General features: G+C 41.6%; 2 protein-coding genes across 2 annotated transcripts; both read right to left on the minus strand.

Moving 5' to 3' along the window:
- Positions 1-255: 255 nt before the first annotated feature.
- LOC129116914 (constitutive coactivator of PPAR-gamma-like protein 1 homolog) lies at positions 256-8,152 on the minus strand (the record flags this gene model as incomplete). Its single annotated transcript, XM_054627574.1, has 5 exons — positions 7,343-8,152; positions 5,595-5,841; positions 5,418-5,500; positions 1,672-1,800; positions 256-346 (listed from the first exon to the last, which is right to left on the minus strand). Coding segments are annotated over exons 1-5 (1,024 nt in total), but the record flags the coding sequence as incomplete, so codon positions are not given.
- Positions 8,153-10,552: 2,400 nt separating this feature from the next.
- On the minus strand, positions 10,553-24,830 carry LOC129116913 (cas scaffolding protein family member 4-like). Its single transcript, XM_054627573.1, has 7 exons — positions 24,689-24,830; positions 15,540-15,962; positions 14,109-14,192; positions 13,953-14,006; positions 12,560-13,846; positions 11,784-11,867; positions 10,553-11,537 (listed from the first exon to the last, which is right to left on the minus strand). The coding sequence occupies exons 1-7, from the start codon at positions 24,689-24,691 to the stop codon at positions 11,121-11,123; spliced, it is 2,352 nt and encodes a 783-aa protein (XP_054483548.1). The 5' UTR covers positions 24,692-24,830; the 3' UTR covers positions 10,553-11,120.
- Positions 24,831-25,672: the final 842 nt, after the last annotated feature.

Raw genomic sequence — 25,672 nt, forward strand, 5'->3', positions numbered from 1 at the left:
AACACTATTTGCGAAGATCTTTTTGTTTGGGCATGACCAGCACACTTTCATAAAAGAAAGTGGAGTATATTTAGTCATTTTACACCACAAAGGCATCTGATATTTATCAGTCTGTGTTTGTTTCCGATCTCACATTCATCCAACTTGTGTACTAGCCAGGTCAACAAAGACCAAATCTGACAGCTTCTCTGTATAAAAAAAAAAAAAAAAAACACCAGCAACAGGATTCAGCAGCATCATTAGACAGAAACCCACCTAACTGTGGAGGGAAGTGGGAGGAGCTTCTGGCCACCGAGTAGTACTCCACTGCCTTCTTAAAGCGGAGGACTTTGTCATCGGTGCACGTCTAAAAGAAAAACAATAGATAAGATGAACACACACGCAGCAGTCGGAGGACACCACAGAAGAAGAAAAACAACTCAAATGCTTTAAAGAAATATGACTCAGAGTTTCTCCTTTACTACTGGGACCATACAATCTAAATTTACAGTCATCAGTTATTTAACAAGAAATCCAACTACTAACCATCAGCTGGTAAAGAATCCGCAAAACTGTGCTTACTGGGACAATAACGGGAGGTTGTACGGTCTGTGTACATATTGATATTTATAATATGTTTAGTGGATTCAATCTAAAGTAGAAATAATAACATAACTCTTATCGTCAGGAGACTACTTTGCCATAGGGTGATATGGACAAAACCTAATGATCGTCTATATCATGATATAGCATGTTTTCTGGTAATGTGATAAATAGATAGTCTATATTATGTAAGTGCTTTGTGTACTCTTGTGTGATTTAAATACTTGGTAAATAAAAAGTATTTTAGAGCACAATATTTCGTTCAGAAATATTTTTTTTATTACGTTGAAAATAAGATAGGTTTCAGAAATAGGTTTTGGAAAATTTTTGCTTAAAATAACTTACATTTAGATTTGCAACAAAACAAACGCTAGGTTTAATAAGATGACGACGATATAGGTTTAGGCAACAAAACGAACGATATAGGTTTAGGCAACAAAACCAACGACGGGTTTAGGCAACAAAACAAACGACGGGTTTAGGCAACAAAATAAAGGACAGGTTTAGGCAACAAAACAAACGACAGGTTTAGGCAACCACAACCATAAAGCCAAAACGCGGCGTGGATGAAATATGATAAATTATCATATTGAATTATCACCCAGCCCTACATCTCAGTTAACAATTAGCTCCCGGAGGCAACAAAACGAACGTTATAGGTTTAGGCAACAAAACTAACGATATAGGTGAAGGCAACAACTGTTTCATACCGAACAGTATACATTATGAAGCAAGGTCATACAACTAAGGCATGGGTCAGGACTCACACTTGAATCACATGAATAAATTCAAAGATGAAGTTTCATAGCAGTGCTATAAAAAAACAGATGGAAAATGTAAATTAAAAATCTAAATTTGATCTTTCTTTCTTTCTCATTGTGTTACATAATTCTGCAGTGCTGTAAAACTTTAAATCTATTCAGCTCATTTCTGAATATTTCAGATGCATCCTGCTCAGAGCATTACAGCAAAAACACAAGGTTTGAAGGTGAAGTTCATTCCACAACAAGTCAGTGATCGGCCCGCATTACAGCCATTCGTCCAAACGGTGAGCATCTACACCACTGACACATCAGCTACGTTTCATACCTGTGAGTGCTTGAAGATGTCCTTAGCAACGGCCTCGAGGTCGGCTATGTCCGGGATGTTGCGGACGTAGTCAGCCACAGCCTTGATGACGACATCACAGGGTGGGAGCACGAGTTGGTGGGCACGCACCTGAGGAACGATCACAGGTCAACCTTTTAAGTCGTACAGGGAGAACTGGAATACGTTGCAGTTTACATCCATGTCTGTCCAAAATCATTTCATCAGTTTAACCTATTAAGACATCTGTTTTAAACTTCTGTTACGGCCAAAAACGTGTTTTGTGAGGTCACAGTAACCTTTGACCACAAAATTGTAAAATAATTCATCTTTGAGTCAAGGTGGACGTTTGTGCCAAATTTGAAGAAATTCCCTCCAACCCTAAAATGGACGGACAACATGAAAAAAGAACCCCCCTCTCCAAAAAAAGAGGGATTCTGCTAAATATCCCTCAGATATGAGATATAAACGTTTGGCAAATAACAACAGATGAAAAAGGTAGGGAGAATTAATAGGAATCAGTAAAATGTCATTATTATTTCACCGGCCTGCACAGTGACATAGTGTTCTGCCAGCGAGCCACAGTTTTAAACAAACCGTGTGCTTTTCTCTGCGGCCCTCTCGTAACTATCCACATATCACTGAGCATCCAAGTCCACACTTTGCTTGGCCGGTGTGTTTGGCTAAATGACAGAAATTGAACAGCGCTAAATTCATTGACTCAGCCCTTACACACTGAAGCAGATTAATGAAAAAAACAACTGTCCACGCGATGGCAGCTGCAGAATAAGACACTTTGTACGCCTCGAGTGCCATCATTTCATCGATATCAACATAGCAGCGGTTTTGGTTACCAATATTTTCAGTGTCCATGTGATGAGAAATATTTTTTTTTCTTGATGAGCTTTTATGTCCCAGGTTGAATAAAGACTACAGCAACCAATAAAGTGAGATTTATGTTTATGTAAATTAGTATTTATTTTGGCTATTAACTATATTTATTGGTTCTTTTTAAATTCCATGCTTATTTTTAAGTTTATATGACGGTATAATAAATTGTATTTGGTAAAAATTGCACGCTACTTTCTTTTTATCATTATTAGTTTTTAAGATTGACTGTGTGCCACCGATGGAGGGTAGGTCAGCCTCAGTCAGGCTGCACATGTGAACCAGATGGCTTTCTGTTTAATCACAGCCAGTCATTTCAAAACTAACAGCTGAACCATTTACACACTATGCCCTAAAACTGTCCGGCACTGCTGTCATGCAACTGTTTGACTCAACCATTCACCAAACCATGACTATCATATTCCTCTAACCTGCACTGCATCGGCCATGCATGAACATTTAGCAACGTCACTGAGTCGTGCTGGCAGCTGGTGGTAAATGAAGCTCCCAGCGTTCTCCTTATTTACAACTTTTGGAGATGCAGCGGTGCTAAATCTTCTTTTCCAAAAATCATAACAGTTTCAGATTGATTTGTTGTCCAACGAGCAGAAGTGGGATAAACTTGTTGTTTGCAAGTCACAAGTAAATCTCAAGTCGTAGCGCTCCAGTCCCAATTCAAGACAGCCAAGTTCCAAGTCAAGTCAAATAAATCCAAGCTCAAGACAGGCAAGTCCCAAGTCAAGTCCTTAGTCAAAACCGACAAGTCCAAAGTCAAGAAAGACAAGTCCCAAATCAAGCCCCAACTCAAGACAGGCAAGTCCCGAGTCAAGTCCCAAGTCAAGAGTGGAAAGTTTCAAGTCAAGTCCCTAATTCTAACTTTAAGTTTCTCAAACTAAACAAGTACTAATGCACTTTTCACCATATGCGTGCCATCAACGTCTCCTTCTTTAATTATGGAACCACATATTTTGCAGACTGCAATTTGTTGACAACCACATATGTTTTGTATGTGAATCAAATTATCTTTGGTATAATTTTTTTGCAACTCCTGCGCCTTGATGTTACGTAAATTCTTGATGGTTCTCTATCGCAACTTCATTGGAAGATATTGGCGCGTGAGCCTTTTGCCAACTCAAATTATTTGTCCAGCTACACCCAATTAATTGTAAAACTGACTAACATTATGTTAGCTGGCTATGGTGACTTTCAGTTTTGTCATCAAGTAACGTTCAAGGACCAACAGAAATAGCAAATTGTTTAATTAAAGGTTTAAAACTAAATAAGTTTTCCTCTCGATGACCCATGATTTAATAAAGGACATTTAACTCTCAATCAGAGTACCTCGGATGGTTTTCAGACTGCCAACTTATTCAAGGACTTCCTTCAAAGTAAGCTGGACAGTCTGTTTTCTATTTTTTACTCAAAATAGGCTGCAGTTTGACATCATGAATTATATTTAAAATGTATACCAATCCTTTCTGAAATGAAAAAACGGTCAAATATTGAATTAACCGATAAACAAAAAAAGCAAAGTGAGTTTAGAAGTCATGTCAGCAAAACCTACCAGAAGTTTAACCTGCTCATCCCTTTCTTACCGTTTCTGATAACTATTAATGTTATAGCTAACATAATTACCCAGTGACCTGTGTGCTCTGAGCCACAGTCTCGACCACACACTCACTACGCACTGAGCCATTCCCCAAAGGAGCTACACTACACCCGTTTCACAATTTGTTGTGTATATTAAGTCAGATATTTGAATTTGCAGTTTTCCCAATGTCCCGTGAGCCTCTTGCAACACAGTTCTGTATTTGGCTGTCATTTGTCTCTTTGAATGTGTTTCTAATTGGTAGTGGGTTGAGCTCTCATGGCCATCTTAGAAAAGCCTATAACCTACACATTATTTAAGGATGCTCAATTTGAAATTTAGAGCACATCTTTTGCCTCCACAAAAGGCTGAGCTGGTTGCTAGCAGCTAACGGCGCTTTCAGCCCTAACAATGCAAACAACGGCAAAGGAGCTGACACTGTTTACCTGAGGGGAACCAGAGCCATTAGCTAGCCAGTGGTGCACGCCTGCATCCACTAACAGGCGCAGCAATGTAAACAAAGCACAGAGAAACTTAGATTACAACACACACACAGAGGGAGAGTGACATCATTCTCAGTTCAGATAAGACATCACTCCACTATGTCTTTACATGGACAATTGTTGTTTGATGCTGTATTATAGCTCTGAATATTGTACATAGAACCTTTAAATACTGCAGTCAGATGGTGTTTTAAAGGGAAAAGTATGAGAGATTGGCCCTTTTGCTGTCGCCATCTTGGTTGTTGGCCAACGCCATCAGATTTGCTAAGTACAACAGAATATTTTGTTACAATCAAAGATGTGAAAGGGTTGTAAAACAAAAACACGGACAACTCCCAAAACCTTTCTGGTGGCAACCTGTCAATCACAAGGTAGCCCCGCCTAAGGCATACAGTGCTCTATGGTCTATTTGACTCTAAATGCACCATAATTTACTAAATGAACATCATGCTGTATTGAAGAAGACTTGAAACTAGAGATTGAGACCATAAACTCATGGTTACTATGTTTACTGAGGGAATAAATCAAGAGAGAAATAGTCATTTTCTCATAGACTTCTATACAACCAGAGGAGTCGCCCCCTGTCGGCCATTAGAGAAAGTGCAAGTTAAAGGCACTTCTGCATTGGCTTTACTTTATAGAATCGGATGGTGCCGCCTTGCTGAAAACTGTCCCACTGCTGCTCTAATTCACTTACAAAGCTCACAGTACATTTCGAAGCAGATTACCAGCCCTGTGATGATAAAGAGAAAACACCATTCAATCTTTACCTTCAGAGATGCTAATGGATGCTCTGGACCGAGTAAGCTCCAGTGAAAGGCAGCCAAGTCTTCATCAGGCAGTATGTGATTTCCTAGAAAAAACATGCAACAGCATCGTGGTGTTAGTTAGCCTTGTTTTAAACAAAGCCTTTCTAGTTATAATCTGTCCAGCAGTATCACACCAACCTAAAAGCGATGCAAAAACAACAAAACGATTTGGGTTGAGGTCGAGCTGCCGGGCCACCTCGTGCATTAGGTACTGGCTGGTGGTGAGGCTCTTGCCGTTGCGGCTCAGCTTGAGGGCGTGGGCGCTGAAGTAGCACGGGATGTTGCACAGGGCGTAGTCAGAGTCGTAGGCAACCAGGCCGTGGACGCCGCTCTCCCTGCATAAGGCCATCACTTCCAGGTGGTGGTCCTCCATGCTCTGGACCACCTGAGGAGTGGACATGACAAGAATTAGGCCTTAAGATGATTTAAGCCTCAAACTAAACCCTCTTACATAGACATGCTGTATTAGCCACTTGAGAGCAGGCTACAGGAAGAGGATCACAAACCAGGTGTGGTTTAGTTTGAGCTGCTCTGTGTGAAACTCTACGCAGTCAACTGGATAACCAAATGAAAGAGAGAAATAATAAGCTATACATCTGAAGTGTTTCCGTGAGTATGTGACAAAAGAGCTTCACACGAGTTAGTGTAAACTCGTGTGAAAAACGGTTTTGGTGGAGATGCCCGTGTTTGGTCGGTAGTGAGCACACGACCATAGACAGTATATAAGTGGACTAAGTCATCATGAAGCATACCCTGCTTTATGGGCTATTTGACTCTATATGGACCATAATTTACTAAATGAACATCAGGCTGTATTGAAGAAGAATTGACATGAACTCATGTTTACAATGTTTACTGAGGTAGTAATAAATCAAGAGAGAAGTAGGGTCATTTTCTCATAGACTTCTATACAACCGGAGGAGTCACCCCCTGATGGACAGTAGAGAGAATGCAAGTTTTAAGACACTTTTGCAAGTTTTCTTCAAAGAATTTAGGGGTAATTGTTATACAAATGGTCATTTTGTGGCTGAATTAATCCTTTTATAAGATCAGTATCAACCCTGTACCAATATACGGTAAACAGGAGCCTCCCTGATCTTTACATGCAAATTGTGAAAAGATCTGAACACATCTTTGCCCTATTGTGTGATAACAGTTCGATAATTCTGCGTGCAGAAAAAGAAGCAGCAGTACTGTTTTATAGAGATAATAAACAAAAAATATGAATTCCTTTATTTTGCAGTGGTCCTACATAGCTAAAATTTAGGGGATGTTTTTCTGTAATATTCAAAACATCAATTAATCTGCCATTTTTTATTCCGCATTAATCATTTTGGCCTAAAGAAAATTCAGAAAATAGTGAAAAGATGAGCATCAAAAATTCTGACAGCTAAAGTTGACTTTTTCTAAATGACTAGCCCAAAATATATGTGAATTCACTTTCATGGAAAGCTAAGAAAATCTGCTTGTGGCAGTGAATTAGGGTAAAAAAAAAAATACTAAGATGATTAGGTGGACTTGTTTTTTCTTGCAAACTCCCCTTCTGGCTCTATGAGACTGGGACAGTTCAGTTTGTCAGTCGTTTCTTTGATTAATGATCAAACCCGATAATAATGTTGATCACATGCATTCACAGTCTGAGGTAAGGTCACTAAAAGAGAAGTATTAAAAAGCAGGCCAATGACTCCAATGCTAAGTCTTCATGGCGGCACACTGGTTCGCTTAGCCGCGGGTGGAAACGGCTTTTTTTTTATCATGGGTGAAGTTGGCAGAGATGCCATGGTGGGCAAGCTAGCGGGCTAACCAGAAAGCCGGCTAACGTCCGTCGGCGGCGGTCCGGAGTGGCTCCGCTCAACAGGCGTTGCCAGGCCGGAGTTATCACTCACCCCGACGCGGAACTTGAGGAGCGCCAGTCGGATGCAGTGGGCCATGCACACGGGAGGGAGGAACCAGACTTTGGGCGGCGGGGTGCCCTTGTTCTGGACGTGGCTGATGATCTGCTGGGCGGTCTGCCTCTCGTTCACCTGCCGCTTGACCCACTCGTGAAGGCGGCCCTTCTCCAGGGCGCCATTGAAGCACACCAGGAGCTCAATGTTGCCGTGGAAGCAGGCCTTGGAGAGGGCGGCCAGGTAGCCCAGCATGTGGTTCCACTGGCCCCCGCTGACCCAGTCGGTGTAGAAGCCTCCGTAGAGCCGGTGGAGGCAGTTCTCGGCGTCCACCAGCAGTCTCAGCGGACTCTGAGGAGGTCCCTGCCGGCCGCCTCCAACAATACTCCCTCGGGCGAGCTTCTGGAGCTCCACCGGCACCACAGCGCCGGGGCAGTGCTTTTCAATGTACTCTTGGAAACCGTGAACTCCCATGGTGAGCGTGAGGAAAACTTCAAAGCGAAATATCGGAAGAAATTAAACCAAAGGTGGTTGCAGTCAGTGCGCCTCTCTCCCCCCGCCTACAGTGACTAACAGCCGGCTTGTAGCTGCGGATATTGCAGGAGGTGGAATAATTTTGAAAGAAACTAAGTAAGGATCCTATTTAATGGCCTTCAGTTGTTGGTGAGTTATTATTTTGGGGTTCATGGCTGCTTGGTGCCATGTATTGGTTCACGGAGCCATGGCAGAGGTTGTGAGTCTGCCCTGAGAGAGAGAGTGAAACACATGACGACATGACGTACAGGCACGTACAGAGGCACTCGAGGAAAACAAGAGAGTTCACTGCCGCTAACTTCCGCAGTTGATTTCATCCAAATAAAGCAGAAGCCTGCGCTCAAAGCACTGCTGTCAGTTGTCAAACAATAATAGTTTTTTTGAAAAAAGACATCATAGCATTATTGTCAGTGGATATGACTCTGTCAAATGAATAACTGTGTGGTGTTTTTTCTGATTTATTTAACCCCACAAAGCAGAACACTTAATCCCGTTTATTTACTATCTTGATAAGTTTGAATCTTTGTGTTTGAGGGTGTTGTTTTTTCTGATTTGTGGTTGGGGGTCATAGGATCATCTTCAGACTTTTTTTAGTGCCAATCAACCAATCATCAAGTTGGCGGTTTCCCCAAACGGCAATGGCAAAATAGTTTAAAGTGTAATTAATGTCATCTAACATCACACCTAAAAGTGACTTAATGTGTCTGCTGTTTGACATGGCAGGCTAGCTATGCAACAGGTTTAGCTGTTTTTTAAAAGCCCTCAATGACCAATTGTTTTGACCTTTATCATTTCCTGGAATATCTCCTCATCGTGTATCAGTCCAAAAAATTTAGACACCTGGATAATGTGATATGTACACATGATTAGTCGTGAAGTTACTTCTAAATATCCAGTGTAGATAATGAGAATGTCCTTTAGCCTGAAAAAAAGCGTGCACGTTTAGAATCATATCCACACAGCACTGCTAGAGGGCAGCATGCAGTAAGGAACTGCTTGTGTGTGCAGCAGTCAGTCAGAGGTTGACTTCTTTATTTATTGCAAACTGTAGCTGTATTGCATGCAGTATGCATTCAACTGGGACAAACTCCTTCTTCATAACATTGCATCTTGAACTTTGACCCTGTTGCTCATTTATTTGCAGCGCAGATGATCGTGGGTCAGAATAGCCAGAAAATCTTGCTGGCTTGCATACTTCAAGATGTAAAAGAACATCCTGGTATTTTATGTATTGAGACTTACTAAATCTTTTTCTGGCATACTGAATAGAATGGCAGCATGGGTACTGGAAAGGCTGAAAATGGGAGATATGAAAGCATTATATAAATGCTTGCTACTTACAAAGAATCAACTATTTCACACAAATTGAACCTGGGGCTTTAAGGGACCCATTTTGCCCTGTTTTTAAAAGATCATGTGTCCATGTCATGTAAATAATTGTTTGCACCATAAATCAACCCACTCTGTTTGATTGTGGTAATGCTGATTTTGTGTGCAAAACTGTGAAAAATAGTGCATGTTTGCAATACAATTTATTAGATGAATTATCCAGAAATATGAGAATGTGGCCTGAAGACAGGGATAATGTAATCATAATGAAACAGTCTCAGTTTAATCCTGATCCTCTATATGACCTACATCAGTAAACGAGACCATCAGCGAGAAGATTGTCTATTTCTATATAGTTATTCTTAACTCCCTCGTCGGACCCTCTCTGCTCCTCTGGTCCTCTCTGGGAGCCAGCACTGACACCACGCTGCAGGAGACTCAGACCAAATTGCTGGGCCTGCTGGTGGGAAGGGAGGCACGGGAGAACCAGAACCAGGACTGAGCAGGTCAGACTATCAGACCCAGCTGCAGTAAACTTAGAGATTTTCTACAGGGATTCTGGGTATCTGAAACACTACCGCTTTTGTCCACAAGGACCGCCAAAATCAACACAAAATGAAAGTTCCTCGTAGCAGCCTTAATGACAGACATTTTCAGAGAGCCGCAACATTTTTTAAAAGATTTTTTAACTCTTAAACACTCATCTCTTTCAGGGGGTCATCTGCTTAGATTTAAAGTTTCATAAATCATACATTTCAAGGGGTTATTCATTGCCATAAGGCCTTTAAGGTAGGGAGTAACCTCAAATTTCATACTTTCGTTGTTTGCTCTGCTGTCATTGTACCTCTATCATTTGATTGACATAGTGCTGGAATCTCGTGGGTGTTAAAAGGTTAATCAAAACGCAACAAAACTGAAGCTACACCAACACCAGGGTTCCTGTTCTGAAATGACACTGACCTCTTACCTTCCTGTGGAGGCGGAACAGTGGAAAAAAATATTTCCACTACAGTGAGCTACAACAAATCACACTTTTAAACTCCACTTATTTAGTATTGCACTTTCATAAAGATGAGGAACACACAAGGGATTTCTAAAAAAGAACGGACAAAATCGAACTAGCCCCTAGTTTGGGTCAAGAGCCAAAAACACTGGATCCTACATTTCCCATAATGCCACTAACAGCATCTCCGGTGACTTACTGGGAGGACATAATCAGATGAACTGAATAGTACTCATGACTAGTAAACCTAAATGCCATTTATATCCTTTTTACAGAGAGCACTAAAAGTGCATCTTTGTATGCTTCAGATAGACATTCACAAAATAACATTAAGAGTTTTCAGTTTTTAAGTTTAATATCAATAAAAATCCAACATGTGTTGTTTGGGAATGCATAACACATTTTGTTTTTTAGAATATTTACATAAATATTCATAAAAAGTAGAATGTATCAAACTACTACCCTGGAGAGTGTACCTCTTACACAATAAAGTAATAAAATACAAAAAGCATCCAGATAACAAAAAATATTCAGAAAATACAAAAATGTTGTAAATTATATAAAACAAATTATGTTATACTTTACATATTTTAATTGCATTTTAAAATTGGCTTGAGTATAGTATCCTAAATGTGCAACTTATTTTGGACCTCCACTGTGGTGAAGTCTTCTTATTCTAGTACAAAATACAACTCCATATTTCAATTGTTCTGCTCGTCCCAGCACCTTTTTTTTTTACATCATTAACATTTTAACCAGTCATTAAAATAATAGCATTCAGCAGAAAGCATCTTTTTGGCTAGTGAAGCTTGAACATAGTTAAATATGGCATGAATGTAAAAGGAAACTGATGCTGAATAAACCAATGTCTTTTGCTGTAAAACCAAATCAGCGCTCCTGAAATGTGCACGCTCACAGGTCAAGCGATATCCGAAAGTGCTGTGCTCTTTGGGCCAGTTCCTTTGCAAACTCTTGAGCCTCGTGCAGGGCTTGCTTGTCGGGGAAGTGCAGCGCCGCCTTCTTCGTGGCCACGGCCAGCTGCTTCAGGAGAGCACACAGGTGGTTGCTCTTGCACAGGAGGCTCTGGGAGGAGCCTCCCCGTTGGGCCTCCCTGTACAGGGTGTCCACCAGTCTCTGGCCCACCATGATCACCAGCTTGCTTTGCGAGATGAACTTCTCCGGCGGCTGCCCGTCCCGAAGGCTGCCCACAAATCCCCCGATGGCCTTCTGGAGAGCGCCAAAGTAAAGCCGGCAGTGCTCTGACAGGGAGGCTGGTTGATGCTCCTCGGTGCCGCTGCCGGACTCGGAGGAGTGACGCTTGTTATCAGCCTAAGCAGTAGAGACATAGAACAAAGAAGGTGAAGACGGCCTCATATTATGTCTTATGGACCACAGTGTTTTCTGTCTTTTTCTGACTAAGAAGAAAAACCTAAATCCTGAATATCATCATTGCAGATGGATATATGAGAATCACATTTTCTGAGAGGCAAAGGTGTTTTGTGGTTTGGTCATGCACATTAAGTAGGAACATATCCCTATTGTTATAATAATATAATAATAATAGGAGATACCAACCTGTGCCTTGTTAGAGACTGGTGGGACATTTTCTTTTGGTTCCTTCGGCACTTCCTTCTGCTGCTTTTCAAAGTCATTCTTAGTCTGAGGAAAAGTCAAAATCAAATGAATTAGTTTTAAAGTTATATTACTAAATATGCTTTGTTTTTTCCTTGATTGAATGATAACTGAATAATTTATCATGATTCAGTTACCATAGTAACTCACGATAAGTGTGTTGATTCAGGGCCTGATCAGACGTGGAGCGTTTTACAGGTTGAAAATACAAAGCGCACCGCACTGCCATTTTGTTGTTGTTGTTGTTTGCTGCGTCTTTTTTTATTATAATTGTTGTTAGGCAACAACTGAAATGAGTGCTAATGTTTGCTTAAGGCAAACCATGAACTGTACAGTTTAAATGACTTACAGTTAAAACAACTTAACCCGAAACCTCAAGTACCGCACTAATTTGCCTCTGGCTTTTTTCTGTTCAGATCATGGCAGGTATGGTTGGTAAAGTCAAATAGGTCCACGTATCCAGCAAAAGTCACCACTCAGAGACATTAACGCTTATGACGTTGGACGCTTTTCCATTCCGAGTTTAACTTTTTTTTTTTTAATTCGAGGGCGCTCCTGCAAAAAAGCGAGGCGCATAAAGCGGAAAAATGCGAGGTGCTCAGAAATGCAATTGCAGCACGCGTAACCCTTCACTCTCATTGAAAACAATTACTAAAAGTCACCCCTGGTTGCTAAAACGCTTTGTCCGATCAGGGCCTTAGAAGACGAGAAGCTCATACCTGTAGCTCTACGTAGTCGTTGTCATCCTCTACTAAGTCCTCTCCTTGTTCACTTTCATCAGGACTTTTCTTCATCTCTGGCTCTGGAGGTTTTTGAGGGGCTCTGAACAGAAGCTTGCCATTGGCATTGATGATGGACACCAGGCGCTTGACGTCCTCTGGAACAGTGCGCGCCACCATGACGAAGCGCTCCAGTTGGTCAGGGTTCTGGACCTTCCCAGGGTCCTGACAGAGTGAGTTGAGGGGCCATCCAGCCATGTTAAGAGCACTAACTGTTTGTTGTAGGATCACACCTGAGTCTTCTACGATGGACAGCTGTTTACAGAGCCGGGTCTGAAGGTTGGCATCTGTCAAATGGCTGGCGTTGCCCTTAACGTCCAGTGCAAAGTTCAGAAAGCACGACAAAGAACATGCAATCACCTCTGCTGCTTCTTTGATCTCCTTCAGGTGTTTCTCCAGATGTTCTCTGCTCCTCCAGTGACTGCTGACAAAGTCCATTAGACTGGGCACAGCCCTGCAAACGGAGTCCCGCAGGTCAAGAAGTTTGCGGCAGGCCTCGTCCTGGCTGAGCATCACCTCTCGCAGAGGCTCGGGAGAGGACGAGCTCAGAGGCAGAGAGTCACAGGAGCTGGTGGAGGAGCTGGAGGCCGTGCTGATCCTTTGACTGTCGGCTGCAGAGAGACGCAGGGTTCTACCTCGCTCGTCTTCCTCCTTCACCAGCGACTCCCTGCTTCCAGGAAGTTCACGGAACGTCGTGCAGGCCAGGAAGTTCCTCATTCGCTGCAGACGCACACTTGCGAGTTCATGAGCACTGCTTGAGTCGCCCCTGCACTCTAGGGGTATATGATCACTGGGGGGATCACTAATTAGTCGAGTGAGGGGTTCCTCCTGGGGAGGAACCGCATAAACCAACTCCTCTGTAAGCCTCTGAGTTGGGGGCTTGTCGTAAATGGAGACCCTTGGCAGCACTCTGGGTGGACTTGAGATGTCAGGCGAATTGGGTTTTGGTATATCATAGAGGATAGTTGGACTGCCTCTTTGAATGGGCCAAGCACGTGCTGGAAAAGTGTCAAAGAGTTGCCTGCAAATGGCTTTGGAGGGGTCATAGGAGCCTTGGGGTGGACTTTGCCTCTCAGGACCCATTGGCACATCATAGATCCACTCAGGCTTGCGGGGACTGGGAAGGGTATTGTATCCACCCACCATTTTCTGTTGGGCTTCTGTGGCCGAGGGAACAGGGATGTCATAGTTTGGGTCCTGAGGCAAAGGCGGCGGGACTGCATACACCTGCGCATGAAAACAAAGTTGTCATAGAGGCCTATTGACTTCATTTAAAAGTGAGCACATCATAGTTTCCTTGCTTCGTTACTCCCTCTAAATTTCTTAAACTTACGTAAGACTCTCCTGCACTGCTGCACTGCGGCACATTTCTTGGAGTTGTTGACACCTGCACATAGAACATCACAATAGCAGTAAAGGGTCAGCAAATCTTCAAACTGCAACTACATGTTTGATGCATTTTGTTTGGTGTGTATTCCCAGGAGCTCACAGTTAAAAGGGAGGCTCGTCTCGCCTGGCTCGGGACATCATAAACCTCCCCAGTTGGACGGGACGCCATACTGAAGAATGAAGGCTGCAGACGAGACAGACAGGCTGTTATATTAGGGTTGACTGGTAACACTTGCACTGCTTTGATCAAAGCTGCGTCTACCTCATTGACCTCTGCATCAACACATTTATGGGGACAGTGTTTGCTCTGAATTCCTTTGGGAGTCCCGAAGATAACCCCATGATGCATGCACTTTGCCAATTAACGCAGCTCTGTAATAGAAACCATGCTGCTCGTTGAATATTAGGTGGCTACTGCAGAAGAGAACAGGACTCCCCGGAGCAGGAAAGGAAATCGTGAACATGTGGGTTTATTTCTCCCCACCCTTCTGCCGCACATGCACACGTACAGACACTTCTGTCTTTCTGGGGTCCCTGGCGGCATGAGCTGCTGTTTGTAGTTAAAAGTGTCTGAAGTCTGTGTCTGTTGGTCTTTTATGGGCTCATAAAGACCCGGTGCTGCATGCCTGTCCCATGGAGAGGCCCCTGGTCCCCATCTGTAAGCTCTTTTTCCAGCAGGGGTTTCACAGCTTTGCATTTCTGCAACAGTCTACCTCTCTAATCATGAGGGTGAACACTTCCCAAGGAAGAGGCCCAACTTTGACCCCTGAGAACAAGACCGGTTTAAGGCCTTCACACATCGAGAGCTTTTTTCCCCGTTTTTTTTAATTCGACGTTAATATATTTTATCGAATTTATGTTGTATGTCATGAATACAATTGTACAATACAAAATGAGGTAGATTTTTCTGAGCTTTTGCATCGCAAAGAAAGTCAATAACTAATCACGTTTTGCAGAACAGGTTGATGTAATGCCTATATCTATGAGGATTATGAAACAACAACTTGGGGGCAACAAAGAAGGTAAACTTTATTACTCCTTTTAATATTGACATGGCCGGCAGACCAAATCCACTTAATCCGTTCATTCTTTTCACAATAAAAGCCCTGGTAAGTCGACGTGTTTATTAGTCATATCCCCGGAGTATCCTAAGAAGGAGAGGACTTGATTTGGTCTGTGCTGCCTTTGACAAGATTTAAAAGAGTAATTGAGTTTGCCGTCTTGGCTTTGGTCAATGGATCCTTTGAGTTGTATATTTGTAATCCTCATAATTATATGTGTAACTCAACCTGCCGCACAACGTGATTGGTTGTTGACTTAGTTCTCGGTGCGAAAGCTCAGAAAAATCTACCTGGTTCCAATGAAAAATTTATTTGTGTTTTGTGTAAAAAACACTTATACACTTAAAAATATATGAATTCGCGAATTAATCGCACAAAAAAAGGCCCAGTGTGTAAAGACCTTGACTAATACATTGAGGCTTTTGCTCCTCTCAACAGAAATCCAGTACTTGTAAAAAAACAATTTGTACCTTGGATCCATCAGGTCCTTCTGTGCTGTCTCTAAGTGCTGGCAGGAATGGAACTTTTGAAGCTGATAAAGGAGTACACGGGACCTTGTAGATCATGTCCATGCGTTCATAAGCTGGGCTGCTGGAGGGTCGGGGTACACTTGGGATCTGGTAGATATTTTGCGTGTTGTCTTCAGTTCCATCATCAGTTAGTTTTGTTTTTTCTACGTCATGGAGTAATGAGCCTGCAGTGGTTCCAGTTTGTGGTAAAAGCTGCAGCCTGTTCGCAGGGGCCAGACCATGCCGTCCATAAAGAGAACACATCCACCATCCACTGGTGCCGGCCACGTTTTGATCCATCACCGTGACGATGTCCCCTCTTCTGAAAGCCAACTCATCTGCACACTCTGCAGTGTTGTCATAGAGCGCCTTCGCAAGTTTGTTCTAAAATCAACAACAGAGATAATGGAAATAAAAATTAGAAGTTAAAACCTGTAGGCAGATAGTGTGTGGCAAACTTTAAATGATTAAAGTAAGATACTTGAAACTGACACAACCATGTGTTTTTACTCAAAACTAACCGTAATGCATTTCTTTTGCCGCTGTAGGCCAATGACAACATTTCCTCTTGCAAAATGTTGCAACAAGTCTCAGCCATCATACAATTCACAATTTCACTTCCTATTTCTACATTGACGTAAGTGGTATATCAGTTTCTTCTTCCTCTTGCAGGCTTGCGAGCATCCTATCTCATCGCTTTAAAAAATACATTAATGTGCAAATGCAAGTTAATTTTGTTCTACACCTTTTAAAACAGATTGAACGTGTGACAGCTGCATTGGCATATGGTAGTTACAACGGGCCCCAGTGCGCGCTGATAAGACGGACCCTAGTGCACGCTCTTATGATTGGACCATTGAGAAAGCCTATTAAGGACCCTTGTTCACGCTATTTACATGTTATTAAACACGCCCACACAAACGTACATATAACCCAACAATCATCATTGCATCTGAATATGACAAACATACCACAGACAATAAAATTACTGAAATTGAATAGTTTTTATAGTTTTGTTTTTTTAAGTTTTTATAGTTTATGTAGAATAGGCATAACATTTTGTTAATATTGCTACTGACTATTTTACCCCCAAAAAAGGAAACCCATGAGAGAGATGAGTTTTGGGGGCAGATAAAAAAAAAAAGGAACCTGACTACACAATATTCGGTTTATAGTAAGCAATCAGAAACTACTTGGAAAGACCAATTCTTTTTACAGACCAGCCTGTTCCAGGAGCTCCAGTGCAACCACGCTGTCTGCACTACATCTGTATGTTGTGGTTCTTTTTGTGAAGGCTGTCAGTATGAGAAACAAGCTGTTAATGATGAAATGTACCTCAAAAGCCCAGCCCCTAGCTGTGAGCAGCTTGTGGTCTGACTGACTGTGTAACCACACAGAGATAACTTGATGTTCACACTTATCTCATCGATGCATCTATTTCACTTCTCACGAACAACCTCTATGTTAAGGTTAATGTGAGCCAGCTGTGTGTTTGGCGTAACAGGAGGTTGATCTTGTTGACCTTTTTTAATTTGATTAATAAATAAACTGTCAGTCACAACACTGGTCTCATCAGTGCAAAGCCAATCACACTGACACAACAGCTCAATAAATAGAAAGAAGCTTCTCTTAGTGTGTATATTCTGTATCGGCCTGCTGCCACTTGCACATGATTTAAGGTAACGTATACCGCACCCTGACACAGCACATAGAGTCTTTCTTTCGGCAGGAGATTATGTTTTCAGTTGTGTGTACGGGCGTGTGCATCTCTGTCTGTCCACTGCTAATCTCGCATTCTGCTGGATATTGTCAGACATCTTATTTGAAAAAAGATATATGTTATGAATTGTATGGTAGCTACAAAGAACAGTCCACACAAAACAGCTACTTGACAATATCAGTTAAATCAACAGCTCACAATATTAGCTGTGTATATTTTTCTTCTTGATATTTGATTGTGTTCAAATTGTACTTACAATCACTTCTAGTGAACTCTGCAGCCTTAATTGTGATTCAGCAGTGTAATACAGTACAGCTAAAATATACTTTACTTCCATCTGCTTGCTAGTATAAGAAATTATTACTAAAGCATGACTACACATTGGGAGGCCTGATTCATTGATAGTCTTTGTTATCCATTTTTTAGTTCAATCATTAACGAAACATTTTTAGCCACACTATAGTGGCAGAGCTCTGGGGACGCTTTGTTGGTTGGTGGGTCAACCATTTTGCTCCACACTGGGTTATCTCGACTTTTACTGGAGTTGTATTGCACAAAATTCTGTACATTCATTATTCCTTACTAACTTAAGACGATACTTACTTAATGACTAAACAGACATCTGTGTTTTCAACTGGATAAGCTGTAATACTTTGCTTTTATGACTAAACAGCTGCAAACCTAATGACATTTATCGTGCCAATGTTGCTCAATAGCTTCTTGTATATTTATTATTTCATTATTATTAATGATGCATTAATAGATCTTTAATGTTGCAGGTGTAGTGGAGCTAATTTGAGTAAATATTTAAACAGTTTGGTAATTCAATTGTTGAAGGAACTACTAACAATAACTGTCAAATACATGAAAACTAGAATATTTTCCTCTTAAAGGGACAGTGTTTAGGATTTGGTAGCATTTAGCAGTGTGGCTGACTTTGTAACAGTGAGCCGCCGAGTGTAAAGCTTTTGATTGTAGATATGAAGGGCTCATTCTAAGCTAATGAAAACACAACGATTCTCAGTTTAAGGTGATGACACGCTTATGAGAACATAGTTATGTTATTTTATATATATAATCCTCATTTCTGCTAACAGATTCCCCACACACTGGCCCTTTAAACATAGTGAAGTACAAGCATATTGAAGCATTAAGTGGTTTGAATTGTAAGTTCCAGAGTAAAACTGTCTCTCCTGAATTCTCTTTAGTTATCTCTCTTTTTTCTTTCTCTCTCTATTTTACATTGTGAACTCCACTGCTATTATTAAGTTCCAGAGTAAAACTGTCTCTCCTGAATTCTCTTTAGTTATCTCTTTTTTCTTTCTCTCTCTATTTTACATTGTGAACTCCAGTGTAATTGATTATACTGAAGTTGTCACCATGTACTGGGCATGTAAACTTGTATTATTTGAGTTTGCTGCAATTAGTCCATCCTCCCTGTAGTTTTCTTTAATTTCACTTAGTTATTGCTATATTATGATTTTTTTTCTATGATGGGGGAGGGGGCATATGTTCTGTGAGCTTTTTGTATGTTTATCACTTAAAAAGCAATGATTTTCTTTTGTCAAAACTATAAAAAAAAAAAAAGAAAACAGTTCCTGAGTAAAGGTACCCTTGTAAAGGTCCATGGTTACTACAAGAATGAGATAAAGAAAGATCCAACAAACTATAGGAATTATGGTACAGACAGACCTTCTGCAAAACAAACACACACCCCTCAGCTGATGAGTGTAAGTGTGTGTCTGCTGTCTTCTGCAACAAAGAGCCCATTCACCATCAGAGTCCAACACGCTCAGCACCTGTTGGGATGCAGGCCTGTGGAGCACTCTGACCGCAGCCGACTAGCCCCCAGCACCCCCCCACCCCCGTCAGCACACACACCAAGCCTCAGCAAACGGCCGGCCTAGTCCTCAGGGTCATGCTACAGACATGCAAGTGAAATACATGGGGTCAAATGACAGTCAGCGACCGCACCACCAGGATTTACTCGGTTGTATTTTCTCCTTGGAATCATCCAAGTGCACCACCCAAAGAGGACGTTAGCAGCCGATTGGTTTCCTGATCGTCACTAAACACTCATACTAGAATTTATCAATCCAGGCCATGAGTTTCAGTCACCTGTTTTTGCAGGGGCCATTTAAACCACAACCTATCGTGTGATCTGATTATTAGCTTTTCTTTCTGTTACTCTTTGTCTAAATTTGCTATACACCCATTGAATTCAGGCCACTTGTTGCTGTGTTTACTCCTGCCCCTGTGTGTGTGTCTGCATGTTGATCAGCGAGTACAGTAACAAAGTCAGATTCAGCTGTGACTCTTTTGGATTCCTGCACACGCCTGCTTGTGTGGATCAGCCCTCTGACAGCTGGCCCTCAGCACTTTGAACTGCACAGCTGTCTCTGCCTCTCCCGTCTCTCTCCGCTTCATCCTGTTCACAAATTAACGTCGGCCCAGGAAATACTTTCAAAAGCTTCTGTTCAAACAGTAAATCACCTCAGCCCAAATTAAGTTACTTCAGTAGAGCAGTGGATGTGGAGTGGATTGTTGTATTCACGACGATTTTCGTTTTAACTCGCAGTTATATGATGTCAAACTTTTTCCAATACACCAAAAATTCAAGTATGGCTGCAGCTGCAGATTATTTTCATAGGCGATTTAATCTGCTGATTATTGTTACAACTCAAAATCAATCAACTGTTCATTGTTTATTTAAAAAAATAAAGCAGTGAAACATAGTAACATATGTAACTCGTGTGTGTGCATATGCGTGCATCTCTGTGTCTGTTCACATCTAATCTTGCATACTGCTGCACCAAACTGCATCATATTTGATGCTCATTAAAGGTCTTCTCGTGGCTGCAGTACTCCACACTTTCTCATAGTGGGGGAAATCAGTTGGCTCAGGTTTATTGTTTTGGACGATGTGTTTGGCTAACAGCTAACGGAACTACCAGTGCACACACATCTGAGTGCCTATCTGCTGCTCAGCCCTTGCTCTGCGGCCAGCGACACAGTTTTTCTGTGCATTTTTAGTTGAAGCCGAAAAAAGACTCTGCTTCACCTGTGAGATGGGTTGAAATGGACTCGATTATGTTTTATGGCTTATGAATTCCCTGTTTGAATGTGTCATTTCTTCTATCATACTAAAGCTTAAAGCGATTGATAGGTTAACAAAATTGTTTTGGAGCAACTCACTGAAAGTTTGTTTGTCCCTATATATGAAAGAGCAATGCTGTTGGTTAATTGCCAAAAATGTTATCAGAGAGCACCTGTAAAAACGCACTATAGAGTCAACGTACTAAGGGCATTCAATCCCAGAGAGACACTGGAACAGGAACTAGTCCAGGAAGTGGTTCCCAGTGTGGGAACGACTCCCTCTTGGTTCACACTGGCCTTTTGCCCTTTGACAGCCTGGGCAGGACCCCGGGGGTCAGGTCAGCATCTCATCCATTATACATTCAGACACATGCCGGGCCCAGGGAGACACCCACGGTGGTGGTGATCCAATCCGTCACACACGACTAAAGGTTCACTAAAATTTAGAAAAAGTTTATTTTTTCCCTAGATGGAGCGGAGGGAGCAGAGTGTTCAAGATGAGGCAGAGCACATAGTTGAGATAATCTTTGTGATAATTTCTTGAATTCAGACAGGAAGTCATCCTGTAAATATGACATAATAAAATTTCCCACAGTATCTAAGATACAGGGGGGGGGGGGGGCAGACAAATAGAGGGAAAAACACTGGGAGAGCGATTTGGTTTCCCGTAAATTATTTTCTGACATTCTGGGAATTCATTCAAAGGTCGATCAATTTTATCATCTTAAAAGATCCTCAGATGTGCTCCATGGAAAATCACCTTTGCCAACCTGAACGGATCCAAGATGACACAGATTCAGGCTCCGTGGCAGTGACACTGACTCCCTACAGCTGCCCTGGTATTTCCTGTATGGAAACTGGTGAGAACTATGTCAAAATATCATAAACCAAAGCACACACACAAACTTCCTAGGACATTTTAGTAAACATTCCTCATCGACAGCTAATCTTTTTATTAAAATATGAGAGTCACCACAACAGGAAGTAGACTTAATGTGTTTTTAAAAAAAAGTCTATTAAAGATGCATGATCTGATGTAATCTGCAATTGATTATTTGGTCCTTTTCTGGACGCAGATCTCCGATTTGCTTTACTTTCATGATTATTTTTGGACTGTTATTTGTTAAAATGAATACAAATGAACAACAAAACGCACTATTTGTCAAATCAATACACTCAGGGGCGAATTTACCAAAGGATTGGGCGGCTTTTTGCGGCCACTAAACCTGTACAAACGAGACAAAATGGAGCTGTGTAATTCAGGTATTTAAATTAGGTAATATGCGGACATTTGGCACAAAATTGGTTTCTTTCTATAAAACAATAACTTTAAAATGTACCACTTGCTTTAACGTATGAACAAACGAAGACTGTGAGATGTAGTTGAAAGCTCTAAAAGCTAGTAAATGGACCTTTGATCGCAGATTCTATTGATACATACGAACAGACTGCAGTTGTGCACGTGCATTTTTTAATTAAATTATTCAATTGTTAACGTTATTAAATCATTTCTTATACTAGCAAGCAGATGGAAGTAAAGTATATTTTAGCTGTACTGTATTACACTGCTGAATCACAATTAAGGCTGCAGAGTTCACTAGAAGTGATTGTAAGTACAATTTGAACAACAATGCAACCACTTTAAACTAACAGTGTAGTAGATTGGAGTACTAGTGCAGCCATTTGAAGGTTTTTAGAGAAGTATGAAAGACGGGAAACAGATAGCTGACTCAGCTTGATTTCAATGTTGGATTCTTGCTGCCAGAAAACATGTTTGAGTTAAAACAAGAGTTAAACTGAATCTTACAACAAACAGACTTAAAATAAATACTGTATTGAGTTAGGCATAACAGTAACAGTGGATGACGGACTGGACAATGTGAGGAACCGCCGATAACATGCAGCAGGAACTTATCTCACTGCTCACATTGCGGTTTTATTTATACTCGCACTTCCTCAGTTTCATCTTCTGTCACAGTGTCACAGGACATATATACTGAATATATATTCACTGTGTGGTCACGTTGCAGCTTTACTTGTAGCCGTTTATACATTTACTGTGAACAGGAGCATGTTGGGTGGTTGGGTATTTGGACGCATGGGCAGACTTAACACTGGTTTGTTCCAGTGTTTTTCTCCCTGTACAGACACTAACAGTATATTTACCGACTGTGAATTTAACGGTGCTACACTAAACATTTGAAAATTACTACTTTCGAGCCTAAACACTGCTTTTTACTTTGTGTAAAACGGTCAGATTTTGCAGGAAATCTGAAGGTTCCCTTAACGATACCATGTTGAATTTGGCTATTCGATTCACACTGCACACTAGCCTTGGGTTAAAGCACTGACGAATGTTTGCATTCTAGATTGATACGCGACTTCTCTTTAACAGATCGGACAGTAAAAATGTGACGCAAATACCATTGTTTCCTTTGACCTGTTTCTCACTGGCAATATTTAGCCTCGTGTTTAGCCCATTTTCAGGGGTTAATCCCGCAAACTCAAAGCTTACACCCTAGGTAAAGTCAGGGTTAGCCCACTTTGGAATGTGAAAGCTTTCTAAGATACATGCTAACAGCTCACTTAGTCCGAAGCTAACAGCTCATTTAGTCCCAGGTCTACACCTCACTTGGCCTGGGGCAATGTGCAGTGTAAAAAAGCCGTTCCTTAAAAATAAAAATAAAAACCTTAACGTAGTTTTTAGGTTTAGGCAACTAAAGTAATTGGCCTGCTTGTTGTGAAACTTGAGTAAGTAAGGTCTCCTGGGTGAAAGTCTTTGTTTGTTTCAATACTGGAGAGCCTATAGCCCAGTTGGCATACGTCCTTACAGGATGAACGACGGGGGCACCTCACTTTTGCTGTAGATTAATAATCCTCAGCAGTTAAACACATGGACAGTTGCTGGATAACATACAGGAAAGATGGAGAATTGAATTTCCTTGAGTGGGATGTGAAGAGGATGCTGCCACTTCTCCATGTCAGCCTCCTGCTGCTGCTGCACATAAGCCCTCATGACTGTCTACTGACTCTTGCTCTCAGATGTTAAAAACAGCACACGAGGCCTCCCAAAATAGCTTTCAATGAACTAAAAAAGGAAATAAATTCCAATACAAATAACCCTATAGAACGGAAATGAGGTGGCTAAAAATTAGTCATCAACCAAACCAGTCATATTTATTTATTTTTTTTCACAGAAGCGATGAATAAGATGAGCTCAGTTGCATATTTGTTTTGCATGGGAAAATATCAGGATGATGCATATCCTTTCCTCCACTGTGAGCCTCAGATAGGACCTGGGAAGATTATGACTGTTGTGGTAGGCCCCAATCAAATGGAGTTATTCTGTTCTATAATAATCAAATAACTGAATTCATCAATCAAAAGTAGTCTTAGACATTCTCCTACTCTCTTGAACTAAATGAAATCTTTTTTTTCTCAATTTGCTGCTGGCTACCTCGCAGTTCCGCTTAGTTACACTGGGGGATCCTTTAGCAAACAGACTCGTTGAGACCAAACGCTGCAAATGCTTTTTAAATGCATCTATCATTTCTCGGGCCACAATAATTCAGAAACCAAGTTCACCAACAGCCAAGGAGTCAAACTTTGAATTCAGCCACCAGTTTCATCAAAAACATCCAGACCCAATAAGTGACAGTCCTGCTGAGGTTAAAGAGGCATCATCTGGACGGACTATGTGAGGTTCACTCAGCAGATCCCCTCTGACAAAAAGTATGAAGAGAGAGGAGCAACAAATGTTCAGGAGGTTTTAAGGATCAGAAGCCAACGTGCAGGCAGTTTGATCAGCTGTTAGAATGCTGAGAGTTGAGACACATTTACTGGTTTTATAATTCAGAAATCAATGCAAAATTAAGCCAAAATATTAAGGACACGCAGAAGTGCAACATTTAAGAAATGAAACATCAGCCCTAATGTCCCAATTAGGTGTTTTTTTCTTTATTTTCCGAGCAGCCTGAGTTGATAATCTCACTTCTAAAGGCTTGTGTGTTAATGAGGCTCATAAAGTTTCACTCTGGACTCCCTCTCTCGGGTTACGGCCGACAGCGTGGAGCGGGTCAGAGGGGGGCCCGTGTGTGGAAATAGGTGGTAGCTGACACCGAAAATTAAATTGCAATCCAAGCAGGTGGTCTGCAGGGACATTCCCTCTGACGAGCATCAAAAAAAAAAAAAAAAAAAAAAAAAATGGACTGTCGAAACTGAGACTAAAAAATATAAATAAACAAAGTTGTCACAATAACACTGTAATGTTGTCAGATGCAGCCTGAGTACTCACCATGTTTGTGAGGCAGTTGCGTTCAGGGTTCCAGTACGGAGAGTAGGTCCTGTCCACGGCGGATGAGTTTTTCAGTGAAACCGTCTCACTCCATGAGTGTGTGTGAGTGTGAGAAAGTTCTTTAAGGGGATTTACTCCTAGTTGGTGCCTCACAAGCATATTGTCTGAGCTGTCAGTGAGAGCCACGATGTTTTACGCTCTGGGTGGAGTCAGAGGTCCGTGTCATCGACAGAGCTGCCGTCCCCCACAGCCCCATTGGCCCAAGAGACCCCCCGCCCCCGCCTTCCTCTGCAGCTGCCCAACCCCACCACGTTTTGCTTTTTTTTTTTTTTTTTTTTTTAAACTTAGCTTCATGCCACTCTGTGAACACATCCACCCCCACACACACACACCATCTTCCTGAAAAAGCAGAAGTAACATCACTCATCATTTACTTTTCTAACTAACTGAGGGATCTTTCTTTTGTGCTTCCTCTTTTCTAATAAAACTGACAAATTCCCCCATATGCGTGACAGACTTATTTGGCAGGGTTGTTTTTGGTGAGGTGGAGGTGGGGGGTTAGTTTGTTTGAGGCGGAAAAATTCTTGGTGGCTTTACTCGTTGTTGTCCGGACAACACAGACAGCAGCGTCTGGGAGAGTCGGGGTTGGGGGGTTGGGGAATGCAGAGGGGTGATGGGGCAGGGTGACCTTTATATCTGTGGGTGCAGGCTGGAGCTTAGATGGAGGTTTTATCTCCTTTTTCTTAACATTATTTATTTATTTTTTACAATTTGTGGAGGATGTCAAACACATATTTCGATAAAAGAAATGTGTCGACAACATTAAAACAATCAGACATTTCAAGATTGGACTTTTTCTAGGTTTATGAATTAAGCCCTACAGAACAAATACCACGATACATACATGTGTATCTACAAGGACTCTGTGTGTGTGTGTGTGTGTGTGTGTGTGTGTGTGTGTGTGTGTGTGTGTGTGTGTGTGTG

The sequence above is a fragment of the Anoplopoma fimbria genome, unplaced genomic scaffold, assembly GCF_027596085.1.
Source record: "Anoplopoma fimbria isolate UVic2021 breed Golden Eagle Sablefish unplaced genomic scaffold, Afim_UVic_2022 Un_contig_9299_pilon_pilon, whole genome shotgun sequence".
Classification (NCBI taxonomy): Eukaryota; Metazoa; Chordata; class Actinopteri; order Perciformes; family Anoplopomatidae; genus Anoplopoma; species Anoplopoma fimbria.

Excerpts from the sequence above, each read along its gene's own strand:
- LOC129116913 (XM_054627573.1), bottom strand. Across the intron at positions 14,193-15,539 it reads AAGGACCTGATGGATCCAAG|CCTTCATTCTTCAGTATGGC; the intron begins GTACAAATTGTT and ends TCTCGTCTGCAG. Across the intron at positions 11,868-12,559 it reads ACGACTACGTAGAGCTACAG|ACTAAGAATGACTTTGAAAA; the intron begins GTATGAGCTTCT and ends ACTTTTCCTCAG.